General features: G+C 40.7%; 2 protein-coding genes across 7 annotated transcripts in view; one reads left to right on the top strand and one right to left on the bottom strand.

Moving 5' to 3' along the window:
* The window catches only part of NCOA4 (nuclear receptor coactivator 4), a 62,202-nt gene extending 51,711 nt beyond the window's left edge, over nucleotides 1-10,491 (bottom strand). For all 4 annotated transcript variants that reach the window (XM_059169618.1, XM_059169624.1, XM_059169619.1 and 1 more), the window contains exons 1-2: nucleotides 10,235-10,491; nucleotides 7,657-7,758 (exon numbers count right to left, since the gene is read on the bottom strand). In XM_059169618.1, the coding sequence (XP_059025601.1) occupies nucleotides 7,657-7,681 (25 nt within the window). In that variant the 5' untranslated portion in view covers nucleotides 7,682-7,758; nucleotides 10,235-10,491. The remainder of the gene's footprint in view (nucleotides 1-7,656; nucleotides 7,759-10,234) is intronic.
* A 69-nt stretch (nucleotides 10,492-10,560) lies between these two features.
* Nucleotides 10,561-15,468, top strand: part of WASHC2A (WASH complex subunit 2A) — a 55,460-nt gene continuing 50,552 nt past the window's right edge. For 2 of the 3 annotated variants that reach the window (XM_059169611.1, XM_059169610.1), the window contains exons 1-3: nucleotides 10,562-10,700; nucleotides 10,805-10,927; nucleotides 11,945-12,109. In XM_059169611.1, coding sequence (XP_059025594.1) covers nucleotides 10,698-10,700; nucleotides 10,805-10,927; nucleotides 11,945-12,109 — 291 coding nt within the window. In that variant the 5' untranslated portion in view covers nucleotides 10,562-10,697. Of the gene's footprint in view, nucleotides 10,701-10,804; nucleotides 10,928-11,944; nucleotides 12,110-15,468 lie in introns of all 3 variants that reach the window. The other variant, XM_059169613.1, reaches the window with a different exon arrangement.

Here is a 15,468-nt window from a genome sequence, read left to right as displayed (position 1 = left end):
AATCAAAGCCACAATGAGATATCACCTCACACCTGTCAGAAGGGCTAAAATAAAAAACACAAGAAACTACAAGTGTTGGTGAGGATGTAAGAAAAGAGAAGCCTCCTACACTGCTGGTGGGAAAGCAAGCTGGTGCAGCTAGTGTAGAAAACAGTGTGGAGGTTCCTCAAAAAATTACAAACAGAATCACCATATGACCCAATAATGCCACTGCTAGATAGTTACCCAAAGAATTTGAAAACACTAATTCAAAGGGTTGTATGCACCCTATATTTATCGCATTATTTATTTATTTATTGAATGTTGGCTTTTATTGAATTTATTGCATTATTTATAATAGCTAAGATATGGAAGCAACCCAAGTATCCCTTGATAGATGAATGAATAAAGAAGATGTGGTGTATATATGCAATGGAATGTTACTCAGCCATAAAAAAGAATATAACTTTCCCATTTGCAATAATATGGATGGATCTAGAAAGTATAATGCTAAGTGAAATAAGTCAGTCAGAGAAAGACAAATACCGTATGATTTCACTTATATGTGGAATTTAAGAAACAAAGGAAAACTAAGAGATGAACCAAAAAAACCCAGACTCAACAAGAGAACAAACAGATGGTTACCAGAGGGAAGGTGGGTGGGAGAACAGGTAAAATAGGTAAAAGGGATAAAGAGGACACTTATCATGATGAGCACTGAGTAATGTATGGAATTGTTGAATTATTATATTGTATACCTGAAACTAATATAATGTTGTACATCAATTACACTAGAATTTTTTAAAAAAGAGGTTTCCTAAATAAAGACAAAACCAATTAGAAAATATAGTGGAAGAAAATGTATTTAAAATAGCAACAAAAATACCCTAGGAATAAACTTCAGAAATGTATAATATCTATAGAAAGGAAACTTCAGGGCACCTGGGTGGCTCAGTTGTTTAAGCATCTGCCTTTGGCCCAGGTCATGATCCCAGAGTCCTAGGATCGAGTTCCATATCAGTCTCCCTGATCAGCTGAGAGGTGGCTTCTCCCTCTCCTTGTGCCCCTACTCCCTGCTCATGCTCTCTCTCTCTCGCTCGCTCTCGCTCTCATACTCTCTCTCTCTCAAATAAATAAAATTTAAAAGAAAAGAAAGGAAACTTCAAGATTCCACCAGAGAATGGAATGGCAGACTAAGAACCTTCATCCACTCCCCATAAAAACAATGAGAACTCTGGCAAAAAAATTTTAAATCAACTTTTTCAGAACTCTGAAGATAAACCAAAGGCTTGCAACAATCCAAAGAACATTTATTCAAGAAAAATGGCTGAGTCCCAGTAAGGAAAGGGAGCTTTTCAGAATTATAACTTGCCCTATTCTGATCCCCTTCTTCCCAGCTCTCTTGTAGCTTTGAAAACCTACAGCCTCACAACATGGTAGCTGTGCAACCCAGCCACCTAGCAACCAGTGGAGAGAACAGAAAAGTTTGGGACTCCTGAAAAAGCCCCACTCCTAGAGAATTACACAGTTTGACCTTTTTAGAGGCTCCTGGAAATTCCCACTCACAGGGATTATCTTTACTTGACCTCATTCAGAGCTTACTCACTGTGAAAGCCTTTTCCTGGAACATCTGTTTAAAAAAAGAAAATCAGTAGTGACTGTTTAACATTGTAGGTACATGAAGGTTAACAGTTGTGGAATAAAGAAGAGACTGCCCAAAAACTGAAAAGGAAGTTTGGGGAATGAGATAGACTTTGAAAAGTGCCAATGCATTCCTGGGGCCTAGAGGCCATTTGATGTACAAGCCAGTTCACATGCCCAGGAGAAGGCCCTAATCTTTCACCTCTGGTTAGTGTTGAGACTCCATGTAAGCAGGAACTGAAGGCTAAGCCTGAGTTGTAAACTGCCAGATTTAAGGTTTACCCTAACATACAGACACAGACCCCTTGGCAAAAGCTGGGAGACTTACTGGTACCAGGCATACAGGGAATCTCTGTCCAGTCACTGGTTAACCCCTAAGTTAAGTGAACAGAGACTTTAGTGGCCATACATGACAAAGAAAACAGGCTACAAAAGTAGTACAGGAAAGTCACTAAATAAACACACAACAACAACAACAACAACAACTGTAAGAAAAATTAACTAAAATAAATCCTGGAAGGGGCGCCTGGGTGGCTCAGTGGGTTAAGCCGCTGCCTTCAGCTCAGGTCATGATCTCAGGGTCCTGGGATCGAGTCCCGTGTTGGGCTCTCTGCTCAGCAGGGAGCCTGCTTCCTCCTCTCTCTCTCTCTGCCTGCCTCTCTGCCTACTTGTGATCTCTCTCTGTCAAATAAATAAAATAAAATAAAAAATCTTAAAAAAATAAAAATAAAATAAATAAAATAAATCCTGGAAGGTATGTATCTGACTTACAGAGTTGCCAAGTTATATTATTTAAAAAGCCAGGTTTTCAGTAAGAAATGAGATATGCAAAGAAATGATGAGATAGGCAACAGCACACTGAATAATTCTAAAAAAGAATGGAAAGGGACTTAGCAGGCATCAAAAGAGACTATAATAAAATAATTAAACGTTTGGGAAAGCAAAACTGAAATACAACATACTCTAAGTTGGGAACACAGCGTTGCTGCTGTGCTGGTCAATAGGTTCAGGCCAGGTTTTGGGTAACCTTTTACGTTGAACCATACAAAATATTTGTGTTTTTGTCATATAAAAACAGCAGTTTCATATGGCTCAAATTACTATTTGGAGTGACCACATGAGAGAAAAATCAGAGCAGAGAATCTGAGTCAAAATCTTTGCCAATGGTCAAAGACAAAGAATCAAATATCATACCAAGTTCGGGGGCCTTCAAACTGGTTGCAAACTCAGAGATGCAATTCATGATTGGTAGCTGATACAATTGGAGAAGAACTGGAGTAGGCTGGGCAAGAAGTGAGGAAAGCCCCAAGTAACAGTCTTAAAGGACCCTGGGGGACGCCTGGGTGGCTCAGTTGGTTGGACGACTGCCTTAAGCTCAGGTCATGATCCCGAAGTCCCAGGATCGAGTCCCGCATCGGGCTCCCACCTCCATAGGGAGTCTGCTTCTCCCTCTGACCTTCTCCTCGCTCATGCTCTCTCTCACTGTCTCTCTCAAATAAATAAATAAAATCTTAAAAAAAAAAAGGACCCTGGGCTATTTAGGGCTTTCCTTTATTGGGAGTGGTGGTGGTGATGTACGAAGAAGGATGGCGGGTGTGGTTTAAAGATGTAGGGTCAACGTTGGTCCCAGTAACCTACATGATCTAATTGTCACAAATGTGAAGTGCCATTGTCATCAGGCTATTTATTTAAATTCCAGGGCAGTTAACATACAGAGCTATATTAGTTTCAAGTGTACAATATAGTGATTCAACAGTTCCATACTTACCCAGTGTGCATCACGAGTGCACTCCCAATCTCTTCTACCTATTTCACCCACCCACCCTCCCACCTCCCCTCTGGTAACCACAGGGTAGCCTCCCCTCTGTTCTCTATAGTTAAGAATCTGTTCTTTGGTTTATCTCTCTGTTGTTTCCCCTTTGTTTGTTTTGTTTCTTACATTCCATATATGAGAAAAATCATATATTTGTCTTTGCCTGATCAGCCTATTTTGCTTAGCATTATACTCTCATTGTTGTCTCAGATGGCAAGGCTACATTCTTTTTTATGGCTGAATACTATTCCACTGTTTGTGTGTGTGTGTGTGTGTGTGTGTGTGAGAGAGAGAGAGAGAGAGAGAGAGAGGAGAGAGAGAGAGAGATGTCTTTGACCATTGTCTGTTGATGGACACTTGGGTGCTTCCATAGTTTGGTTATTGTAAATAATGCTACAACATACATAGGGGCGCATGTATCCTTTTATATTAATGTTTTTGTATTCTTTCAGTAAATATCCAGTAGTGCAATTACTAGATGGCTGGATAGTTCTATTTTTAACTTTTTGAGGAACCTCCCTTTGAGGAACTGTCTTTCACAGTGGCTGCACCAGTTTGGATTCCCACCAACAGTTCAGAAGGGTTCCTTTTTCTCCACATTCTTATCAACACTTGTTGCTTTTTTAGTTCTTTTGTTTTTTGTTTTTTTTAGATTTTATTTTTAAGCAATCTCTACACCCAACTTGGGGCTCAAACTCACAAACCTGAGATTAAGAGTCACATGCTCCACCAACTGAGCCAGCCAGGTGTCCCTTGAGTTTTTTATTTTAGCCTCTCTGACAGGTGTGAGGTGATATCCCATTGTAGTTGTGGTTTTTTTTTTTTTTAGATTTTATTTATTTATTTGACAGACAGAAATCACAAATAGGCAGAGAGGCAGGCAGAGAGAGAGGAAGGGAAGCAGGCTCCCCGCTGAGCAGAGAGCCCGACACTGGGCTCGATCCTAGGACCCTGGGATCATGACCTGGCCGAAGGCAGAGGCTTAACCCACTGAGCCACCCAGGTGCCCCCCATTGTAGTTTTGTTTGTTTTTGTTTTTAAATATTTTATTTATTTATTTGACAGAGATCACAAGTAGGCAGAGGCAGGCAGAGAGAGAAGGAAGGGAAGCAGGCTCCCTGCCAAGCAGAGAGCCCGATGTGGGGCTCGATCCCAGGACCCTGGAATCATGACCTGAGCCGAAGGCAGAGGCTTTAACCCACTGAGCCTCCCAGGTGCCCCACCACATTGTGGTTTTGATTTGCATTTCCCTGATAATGAGTGCTTTTGAACATCTTTTCAGGTGTCCATTGGCTTTCTGAATGTCCTCTTTGGAGAAATGTTTGTGTATGTCTCCTGTCCATTTTTAAATCAGATTATTTGGTTTTCTGTGTGTTGAGTTGAATCAGTTCTTTTTTTTTTTTTTTTTTTAAGATTTTATTTATTTATTTATTTGAGAGAGAGAGCACAAGTGGGAGAAGGAGAGGGAGAAGCAGATTCCCTGCTGAGCAGAGAGCCCCATGTGGGACTCAATCTCAGGACCCTGAGATCATGACCTGAGCTGAAGGCAAACGCTTAATGACTGAGCCACCCAGGCACCCCCAAGTTGAATCAGTTCTTTAGATACTTTGGATACTAACCCTTTATCAGATATGCCATTTGAAAATATTTTCTCCCTTCCAGTAGGTTGTCTTTTTAGTTTTGTTGGTTGTTGCCTTTGCTGTGCAGAAGCTTTTCATTTTGTTTGATGTAGTCCTGGTACTTTATTTTTGCTTTTGTTTCCCTTGCCTCAGGAGACAGATGTGGAAGGATGTTGCTACAACAATGTCAGAGAAATTATTGCCAGTGCTCTATTTTAGGATTTTCATGGTTTCAGGTCTCACATTTTGAGGGTGTGTGTGTGTGTGTGTGTGGTGGTAAGAAAGTGGTCCAGTTTCATTCTTTTGCATGTGGCTGGCCAGGTTTCCCAACACCATTTGTTGAAGAGACTGTTTCCCATTGCATATTCCTGCCTCCTTTGTAAAAGATTAGTTCACCATATAATTGTGGGTTTATTTCTGGGTTTTCTATTCTCTTCCCTTGATCCACGTGTCTATTTTTATGCCAGCAACATACTGTCTTGAATAATACAGCTTTGTAACATAACGTGAATTCTGGAATGTGCTATATTCAGTTTTGTTTTTCTTTCTCATTGCTTTGGTTCTTCAGGGTCTTCTGTGGTTCCATACAAATTCTAGTATTGTTCTAGTTCTGTGCAAAATGCTGTTGAGAGTTTGATAGGGATTGCATTGAATCTGTAGATTGCATTGGGTAGTATAGACAGTTTAACAATATTTGTTCTTCCGGGGCGCCTGGGTGGCTCAGTGGGTTAAGCCACTGCCTTCGGCTCAGGTCATAATCTCAGGGTCCTGGGATCGAGTCCCGCATCGGGCTCTCTGCTCGACAGGGAGCCTGCTTCCCTCTCTCTCTCTCTCTCTGCCTTCCTCTCCATCTACTTGTGATTTCTCTCTGTCAAATAAATAAATTAAAAAAAATTTAAAAAAAAACAAAAACAAAAACAATATTTGTTCTTCCAACCCATGAACATGGACTGTCTTTCCATTTCTTTTTGTTGTCTTTAATTTCTTTCATTGGTATTTTATAGTTTTCAGAATACAGGGCTTTTACCACTTTGCTGAAGTTTATTCCTAGGTATTTTATTATTTTTTTGCACTTGTAAATGAGATTGTTTTCTTAATTTCTTTCTGCTGCTTCATTACTAGTAAATAGAAATGCAAGAGATTTCTGTACATTGATTTTGTATCCTGCAACTTTATGATTTCATTTATCAGTTTTAGTAGATTTTTGATGGAGTCCTTCAAGTTTTCTATATATAGTATCATGTCATCGGCAAATAGTGAAAGTCTTACTTATCAATTTGGATGCCTTTTCTTTCTTTTTGTTGTCCAATTGCTGTCGCTAGGACTTCCAGTACTGTGTTGAAGTAAAGTGATGAGAGTGTCCTTGTCTTGTTCCTGACCTTAGAAGAAAAGCTCCCAGTTTTTCCCCACTGAGTATGATGTTAGCTTGGGATTTTTCATATATGGCCTTTATTATGTTGAGGTATATTCCCTCTAGGTATACCTTGTTGAGGGATTTTATCATGAATGGATGTTGTACTTTGTCAAAACTTTTTCTGCACTTACTGAGATGATCATATGGGTTTTATTCTTTCTCTTTCTCTTATTGATATGATATATCACACTGATTGACTTTTGGATACTGAAACACTCTTACATCCTGGGAATACATCCCTCTTGATCATGGTGAATTAATTTTTTTTTTTATTGTACTGTTGGATTCAAATTGTTAATATTTTGTTGAGGATTTTTGCATCTACATTCATCAGAGATACTGGAAGGTAGCACTCTCTCTCTCTCTCTTGCTGTCTTGCTACTTAATTTTTGAGAACCCTTTAATATTCTCTTAATATATTAGTGATACTAACCATTTGTCTGTTATATATGCTGCAAATATTGTCTCGTGGTTTGTCAATTGTTCATTGACTTTTTATGATGGCTTTTAACCATGAAAAATGTTTTATGTTTATGTATTCAAATTTATTAATTTTTCTTTATCACTCTGGATTTCAAGTCATAGTAAGGCTTTCTCTACACTGAAGCTAAAGAGGAAATCATTCATGTTGTCTATTAGTACTGCATGGTTTTGGTTTTTGCATTTAGATTCCTAATCCAGTAGGAATTTATTTTTATGTGAAGTGTTAGGTATGGTTCTACTTTGACCTCTTCCCAAATGGTTACCCAGTTGTTTCAGCACTATTTTTTAGAAAGTCAAATTTTGCCCCAGTGGCTTGAGATGACCCTCCACCAATACTCAAAGGTTTGCAGCTGATTTAAAATTCCAACTCTTGAATCTTTATCAGGCTGTCCTAGAGTTAAAGCCTTGACTCACTCTCAAATTCAGAAAAAAAGAGCTCAATGATTAACAGAGGCAGGGAGAAATGCTATGGTAGAAATGCATTCCTGACCACCGAGAAAGTGCTGCTTGTTGACATATAAAGTCAGAGTTTAGTATCAGTAAGCAAAGCCACTTGATTCCCATAACTCATCAGCCTCTGTCACTCTGTATGTGGATCAGCTTTTCTGCCCAGGTCAGAGAGCAGGGATCTCTTAGAGGAATATGTTGTACTTACTGTGGGGTGCATGGTGTCTGGGTTTTCTGACTGGAAAGCATTTCTGACTCACCTCTCGTGGAGCCTCTGAATTGCATGTTCTTGGAGAAAATCTCTCAGGCACTTTAAATGACTGTTAGAAGAACCATGGCTTGCTTGCTCACTGGAGGGGCCTCTGTAAAATAAAGCAGGTTGGCTAGACTTTATTTTCAAGAAAGCAGAGTTAGAGAATCAATTCTTACGTATAACATATTTGATGGTCAACCTCAACCAAGGATATTTAAAAAAATTTTTAAAAATTTATTTGACTGAGAGAAATCACAAGTAGGCAGAGGGGCAGGGGAGAGAGAGAAGGGGAAGCAGGTTGCCCACTGAGCAGAGAGCATGATGCGGGGCTCGATCCCAGGATCTTGACCTGAGTTGAAGGCACAGGCCCAACCCACTGAGCCACCCAGGTGCCCCAACCATGGGTATTTTAAAACTGGGGGTAGTTCAGCGTGAAATCTGAGAGCTATGCATTATAAAAGCATAAAACCATGTACTCTTTTTTTTTTTTTTGCCAACTTTCTCCGCCTGTAATGCCCTAAAGATATAAAATTAATAATACTATAGAAAACATTACACATTATTTAATACCTTTGAACTCCTTTATTGAGAAGGCAAGCAGCTAGTGGTTTACACTATTGCGTATACGTTGAATTAAGTTAGAAACTGTTATAAAATGAAAGGAGATTTTTGTGATCATTAGTATTTAAAAAATATTTCAGATAAAGGCTACCCAGAATAATTACATGTACATTTTAAGAGCTGTAAACTCACCTTGCAGGCAGTAGTTTGTTGAACTAAACCAGGGGTTTCACCAGAGAGAACGAACAATGTCATAAATAATTTTGTGAGTCTTGTTAAAAAGAAACAGGTGGGAAATAAAAAAGAATTTGGTGGGGTGCCTGGGTGGCAAAATTGGTTAAGCGTCGCACTCTTGGTTTCAGCTCAGGTCGTGATCTTAGGGTCATGAGATCAAGCATTGCATCAGGCTCTGTGCTCATTGCAGAGGCTGCCTGAGATTCTCTCTCTCTCCCTCTGCCCCTCCCACCCGTTCTCTCTCTCTAAAATAACTAAATCTTAAAAAAAAAAAGAAGAAAGGAAAAAAGAATTTGGTCAGGGGGTGATTGGTAAAATATATCTTGTAGCTAAGAAATCTAACTTGAAGAGTTATAGAATTTGACACTGTTGGAATATAGTTGCACACATTTGCTGCTCACACTTCATATACTAATGCAAAATGATAATAGTGGTGGTAATTTGGCTTCAATTTGGCCACACTACCAGAGATATAATTAATAAAGTACTAAATTAATTAATTAAGTACTAAATTAATTAAGTACTAAAATAATACTTTAAAAATAATCGTAACTGGGGCACCTGAATGGCTCAGTTGGTTAAGTGTCTGCTTTCGGCTCAGGTCATGATCTTGGGGTCCTGAGATTGATTCTTGCATCAGGCTCCCTGCTCTGTGGGAAGTCTGTTTCTCTCTCTTCCTTTGCCCCTCCCCTGTTTGTGTTCTCTCTCTCAAATGAATAAATAAAATCTTAAAAAAATCATAACTACCATTTCTTTAAAAAAGCATATAATTTACAGTTAGTAGACTTATTAAATTGGGTCAGAACTATATTACTGGATTCTTAGGTTTGTGGGCTCTCATAAAACAAAACTCACAAGTCCTCTAGAATAATCAAACCACAGAGTGGTATCAATACATGCACAGGAACTGGGGGCTTCATTAGAGATTGTTGGTAACAATCCCAAATTCTCATGCTATAGTTACACCATTTGTATCACGCATTACTTAGAAAACCAGCTGGATTTAAGCACTTTTAGTTATGCGTCCAAATTCATTTACATATATTAAATACTGAAGCTATGGCCCAGATCTTATGTCTTGCCTCACACTGTAATGTAAAACATGTGATATTTAACACTGCTTATATGAATTATATCAATGATAAAGAATTTGGATAAATTGAGGCTTTTAAAATTAGTATTATTGTTATTACTTTTTCCATTGGTATTTGCAGCTTCAGCAATGACTTTGTGAAACTGTGTCTTAACAGCGAACAGTTCTGCAGCTTTGAAAATGCTGGGTTTTCAGTTGTTTGGATTTTTGTTTGTTTGTTTGTTTGTTTAGAGATAGAAAGAAAGAGTGCATGCAGGGGGTGGGGAGGGGAAGGAGCAGTGGGAGAGAAAGAGAATCTTCAGAAGGCTCTAAGCCTAGCACAGAGCTGACCCAGGACTTGATCTCATGACCCTGAGGTCATGACCTGAACTGAAATCAAAAGTTGGTCACTTAACTGATTGAGTACCCAGGCACCCCTGGATTTTGGTTGTAAAGCAGATTTTGTCAGTGACTTTTCTCTTATTAAATCCTCTAATATTAATGAACAATCCATTAAATTATTAGGAAATAATATTATATTGGATTATAGAATGCTCAGAAGTTTATGTCTTCAAGAAAATTGTTAGACCTGTCCCTGACTTTGTGCAATATCCACATTATAGTCATTCACTGAAAAGTAAAGACAAGAATATGCCATTGTTTCCACTATGTGAAAAATAAAATCTTGTAAATCATAAAACATTCCTCCTCCACTTACTGAGCGCCGAGGCGCGGACCCAGCGAAGGGCAGCAGAGTTGCAACCAGGAAGACACGCAGTTGGGAAAGCTTTGCTTCCTCCCACGAAGGCCAGAGTCCCTAGACGGGTTGTTTCACAGGTTCCTTTCAGGGTTCCCTTCTCGCAGCGCGCCCCACAGCCACCGCCTACGCCCTCCGGCTCCACAGCAACCCGACCACTAGTGCCCCCAGGCGTCCGCACCCTCTCTTTCTTCCCGCTTCCATCTTAGCCCAGCCGCAGGCCTTGTGACTCAACTCCAAATCCTTGGCCACTTTTTTTTTTTTCCCCCGCCGGCGCGGCACATCCGGTCACGTGCGAGCCCGGTCACGTGACAGCCGGTCACGTGCCGGGGCTTCAGAGTTCGGGTCTCGGCTTCCGCAGCCCTGCGGGCCTCAGCGAATACCGTGGTGGCTACCCAGCAGCTCGCCGAACTGCACCGCCGGGATGGTGAGGGCGGAGGGCGGCGTGCAGCGGGCAGGATTGGGTCGCGGCCGGGCCGGGGCCGCCGTCTCCCCAAAGCTCAGCCCTTCTTTTCATCCTTCCCGCTGCAGATGAACCGGACGACCCCCGACCAGGAGCGGGCGCCGGCGTCGGAGCCAGTGTGGGAGCGACCCTGGTCGGTGGAGGAGATCCGCAGGAGCAGCCAGAGTTGGTCGCTGGCGGCTGATGCGGGCGTGAGAGGCGGACCCCAGGGACGGGAGTGGAGGGGGGGGCGCCAGGGGTGACGCGTAGCTTGCTAGCAGAAGGATGGGAGCCCCGAATACTTCACCCGGTCTATCCCGCTGTCTCTGTTATTTTTAATAACACGCCCCTTCTCTATATCACAAACGCCACGGTGGCGGACCCTAGGCACCTGGGCGGGGGCGGGCCTGTCGTCCTTAGCTGGCTGAGTGCCCCCACTCGGACTGCAGCCCAGACGCGGGGTTCTGTTCCTTGTTTGGGTTTTCCAGCGGTGCACCCGCCTCCATCTTGAGCGAGGCAGATGGATTTTCTCTGCGCCCGGGATTGCTAGGGCATCATGAGGCCATTCCACGTTGGGACCCGGACTGTATGGGGAGATAGACAAGCCGCTGTGTGCATCTCCTGCAGTGGGACTTTGAAGGCCTCGGGACCTAGAAGCTCGGAACTGTGATTCTGAAGTCCCATATGAATACATTAAAAAAAAATAATAGTAGTGGTTTGTTATTTCGCTCTTCGTCTGGGATTTCTGAAGAATGATAACCAAACAAGACTTTAAAATTTCTCCAGATACGAGATAGCAAGTGTCCATTCACTCCTTGTCACTGTTATGATGAGCTGCTTTTTTTTTTTTAAAGATTTTATTTATTTATCAGAGAGAGAGAAGGGGAGAGAGCGATCACAGGCAGACAGAATGGCAGGCAGAGGCAGAGGGAGAAGCAGGCTCCCCGCTGAGCAAGGAGCCCGATGCGGGACTCGATTCCAGGACGCCGGGATCATGACCTGAGCCGAAGGCAGCTGCTTAACCAACTGAGCCACCCAGGCATCCCTGTGATGAGCTGCTTTAATGTTTTTCCGTGCTGCTTGGTCTTGGGTACTGTCAAAAGCAGCATCCGTTGCATTCCAGCACGCACACTCAAAGTTGAAAAGAAAATGGGTTCTTTTTTCTTTTGACCCACAGAGCAGACACATGTGATGCTGATATTGCTGTATTTTTTTTTTTTTTTAAATAGCTGCTACAGTTTCTACAGGAATTCTCACAGAAGACTATCTCCAGGACCCATGAAATCAAGAAACAAGTGGATGGACTAATCCGGGAAACTAAAGCCACAGATTGTCGTCTTCACAATGTCTTCAATGACTTCCTTATGCTGTCTAATACCCAGTTCATTGAGAACGTGAGTTACCTAGTTGTATCAGACTTATAAATAATGCTTGTTGGAGAAGCGAGAGTTCTGTTGTGATACTTAGTGGTTTTTTATTAGGTACCCTATTCAATTTTGATGAATGTAGGGGTTCTTGGGAATTGAAGCTTCTTCCTCTAGGATTAATCACTTTTCTTAAATTAGTAAAGTTTATTTTTTGAAGCTTTAAAAAAAAATCTAGTGATACAGTTTTCTTACTCCTAGTTTTTTCATCCGTTTTTAGTTGTAGTACTGCTGACTTGGGTGGCATTCCAACAAGCCTTTTTGTGGACATGTTCTGTAAGGAGAGCTTTACACCTAGTCTGATCATCTGGGCACCAAAATATGGCTGCAATATTGACTCTGTCCATCACGTTCTGATAAGTTATATTAAAGGCATGCATGTACCTACTTGAAATAGTCTTTTTTTTTTATAGTATTGATTAACGTTTTGTTTCAATGGCTGAATCTGTGATATGGAGTCAGCTCTAAACAGAGTACTGAGCTTTGAACCATGTGTGATTTTTCACTATATATGTATTGACTTTCTGAGTGCTAGGTCCTAGGAATACATAGGTAAATTAGCTAGAACTCTCTTTGCAGAATACAACAATATTCTGTAATAGTGTAATTCCCGAATAGAAAGAAAACAAATGTGGCTAGAGCCCAGTGAGTGAAGGGGAGACTGTTAAGAGATGAGAATGGAGAGGAAGCTTAGTTAAGCACATTTCTGAGTCCATCAGGAGGTTAACTTCCTGAGTGTCAGCCTTAAGTAATCTGCCAAAAGAGGATTATTAAAGTAGCCTATTTCCCGAGATTGTTAGATGTAAAGTATTAGGAAGGATTTTGAAAATTGCAAAATTATAAAAGCCTGAGATTCAGGATTGTGATGAGAGAGCCAAATACTGTCATGCAGGTATCTTATGCCACGTAGTGATGTTTTTTTTTTTTTTTTAAGTAATTCATGTTGAATAGCCATTACCATTTTTGGGAAACTGTATAAAATAAGGATTTAGTGAAGGAGTTCGAGATCTCTTTGCCAGTAAGTTTAAGATATGGCAAGTGTTCTAGTAAAATCTGTAGTCAGCTTTTGGTGATCTGTGTAGAACATGCATGCTTGGTTCTGAGCATCTTTCTCACTGGCAGATGCAGTTTACAGGTGTATGCAGCCCCGTTTCATTTTCATCAAGCCACATATAGTCTCCTTTTAAGTATACTTGTTTGCCCTCATTTTGCACCTTTCTTGCTGGGTCAGGTGTTTGGCTCTTCTCTGCAGTCAGTGCTGGAGCCCTACAATGAGCAAGGAGTTGAATTGGAAGGGTCCCCTTGTACCCAATGTGCCTGTACCACTAAATTGGTACACAGTTGAATTTTGTGGAGTAGGGGTGGGCATCATAAACTATTTTTTCTGAATCACAGTCTTCATGTCATACTTATCTTTCATTTCGCTGTTACTTTCCGGCCAGATTTTTTCAGGTTTTGAGTTTTCCTTGATCTAGCAGGTTTTTTTGTTCTTGTTGATTTTTTTTTTGTAGTAGTTCTTTATTTCTGTTCACTTCTTGGGTGCCCTTTTTTCCATACGTTTTTCCATTGCCTTAGTCCTTAAGCTTCTTCCCCTTCCATTCTGCAGCCAGAATTCTCTGCTCAGTTTGCTTGTTCTACTGCTTCTCATACCTCCCTGTAATGCCACGTGTTACATGGTCTTCTTATTCGTGACAGAACATAAAGATGTGAAGAGTGCAGCTGATGCTTAATAAAACTGGGGTGCCTGGGTGTCTCAGTGGGTTAAAGCCTCTGCCTTCGGCTCAAGTCATGATCCCAGGGTCCTGGGATCGAGCCCCGAATCAGGCTCTCTGCTCAGCAGGGAGCCTGCTTCCTCCTCTCTCTCTGCCTGCTTCTCTGCCTACTTGTGATCTCTGTCTGTCAAGTAAATAAATAATTAAAAAAAAAAAAACTGTGAAAAAAAAATCTATGTATGTTAAGACATTTTGCAGTGATTTGGCTTTTTATATGTTTTTTTCAAACCCTGACACTGGTGCTCATGTATTACAATTCTGGCTTGCATGATGGTGCCATTTAGTTTCTCGGTAGTTTATTAGAAAGTTATTCAAAATCACAGATACATTTCTGGGTTTTAGTAGTTAACCTCAGGAGCAGGTACCCAGGTTGAAAAATGCATTACAGAATTAGTGAAATTAAAGAGCAATCAAAACTTTCTAGGACAAGAGAAATTAGTACCTTTAGTAAAAGCCCAAGAGGGGACTCTGAAGGAGGAGATAGACTAATTAACAGTGGCATGTTATCAGAAGGGAACAGAATTCTTAAGATTTCATTAACCTATTAATTTAAGAATTTTGTCCTGAAACATTAAGTGACGTAGAGATGACTTTTTTTTTTTTTAACTTAATTTTTTAAATAATCTCTGCACCCAAAGTGGAGCTTGAACTCATGATCCCAGGGTCACGAGTCGCGTGCTCTTCTTCTTCTTTTTTTTTTTATTCAAGATTTTATTTATTTATTTAACAGAGATCACAAGTAGGCAGAGAGGCAGGCGGGCAGGGGCGTGCAACACACTCCCTGCTGAGCAGAGAGCCCAACGCAGGGCTCAATCCCAGGACCCTGAGATCATGACCCAAGGTGAAGGCAGAGGGTCAACCCACTGAACCACCAAGGCGCCCCAAGAGTTGCATTTTCTTCTGACTGAACTAGCCAGGCACCCAAGAAGTGACTTCTTTAGTGCACTTCTTATGACTGTAAGATTTATATTTAATATAAATATAATATAATTATAATTATATCTATAATTATATAATATAATTATAAATATAATATAATTATAATTTAATAAATAAATTATATTTATTGATATAATTTGTTGTGTCAATCTACCCTACTAAATCAGGCCCCACATTTGTTCTAAATACTGTATTCTTTGGGCCCAGCACGTCCCTGGTTTGTAGGACCCTAGAGAATGTTTGAATGAATGAACAAGAGAACACATAAAAGGATTGGGGCTGTTTATGATCTGTTAAGATGTCCTCAGCCCCTGGTTCCTTTTCTCCAGTTTACCACCATATCTCTGGCCCCATCTCCCCAAATGAAGAAAAGATCCTTTGAGGGCAAATACAAAAGATTGTTATTTCATAACAATCTGGGAATAGCTACCTGATTTAAAAATTATCAAGAAACACATGAAGCTATGAGGGTAGCCTGTTGAGAGTGAAGGAAGTTAGCATTGATTATCTGCTGCATGCTGAGGACTTGAGATACATCGTTCTTTTCACTCTAGGAAGATCCACAGGTTTTATGTATTTGCTGGTTGGTTTCTTAGAGGTCAAGTTTGGCCTACCAGC

The sequence above is a fragment of the Mustela lutreola genome, chromosome 4, assembly GCF_030435805.1.
Source record: "Mustela lutreola isolate mMusLut2 chromosome 4, mMusLut2.pri, whole genome shotgun sequence".
Lineage (NCBI taxonomy): Eukaryota > Metazoa > Chordata > Mammalia > Carnivora > Mustelidae > Mustela > Mustela lutreola.
The sequence above is the reverse complement of the archived record's forward strand: the minus strand, read 5'-3'. Positions and strand labels throughout refer to the sequence as shown.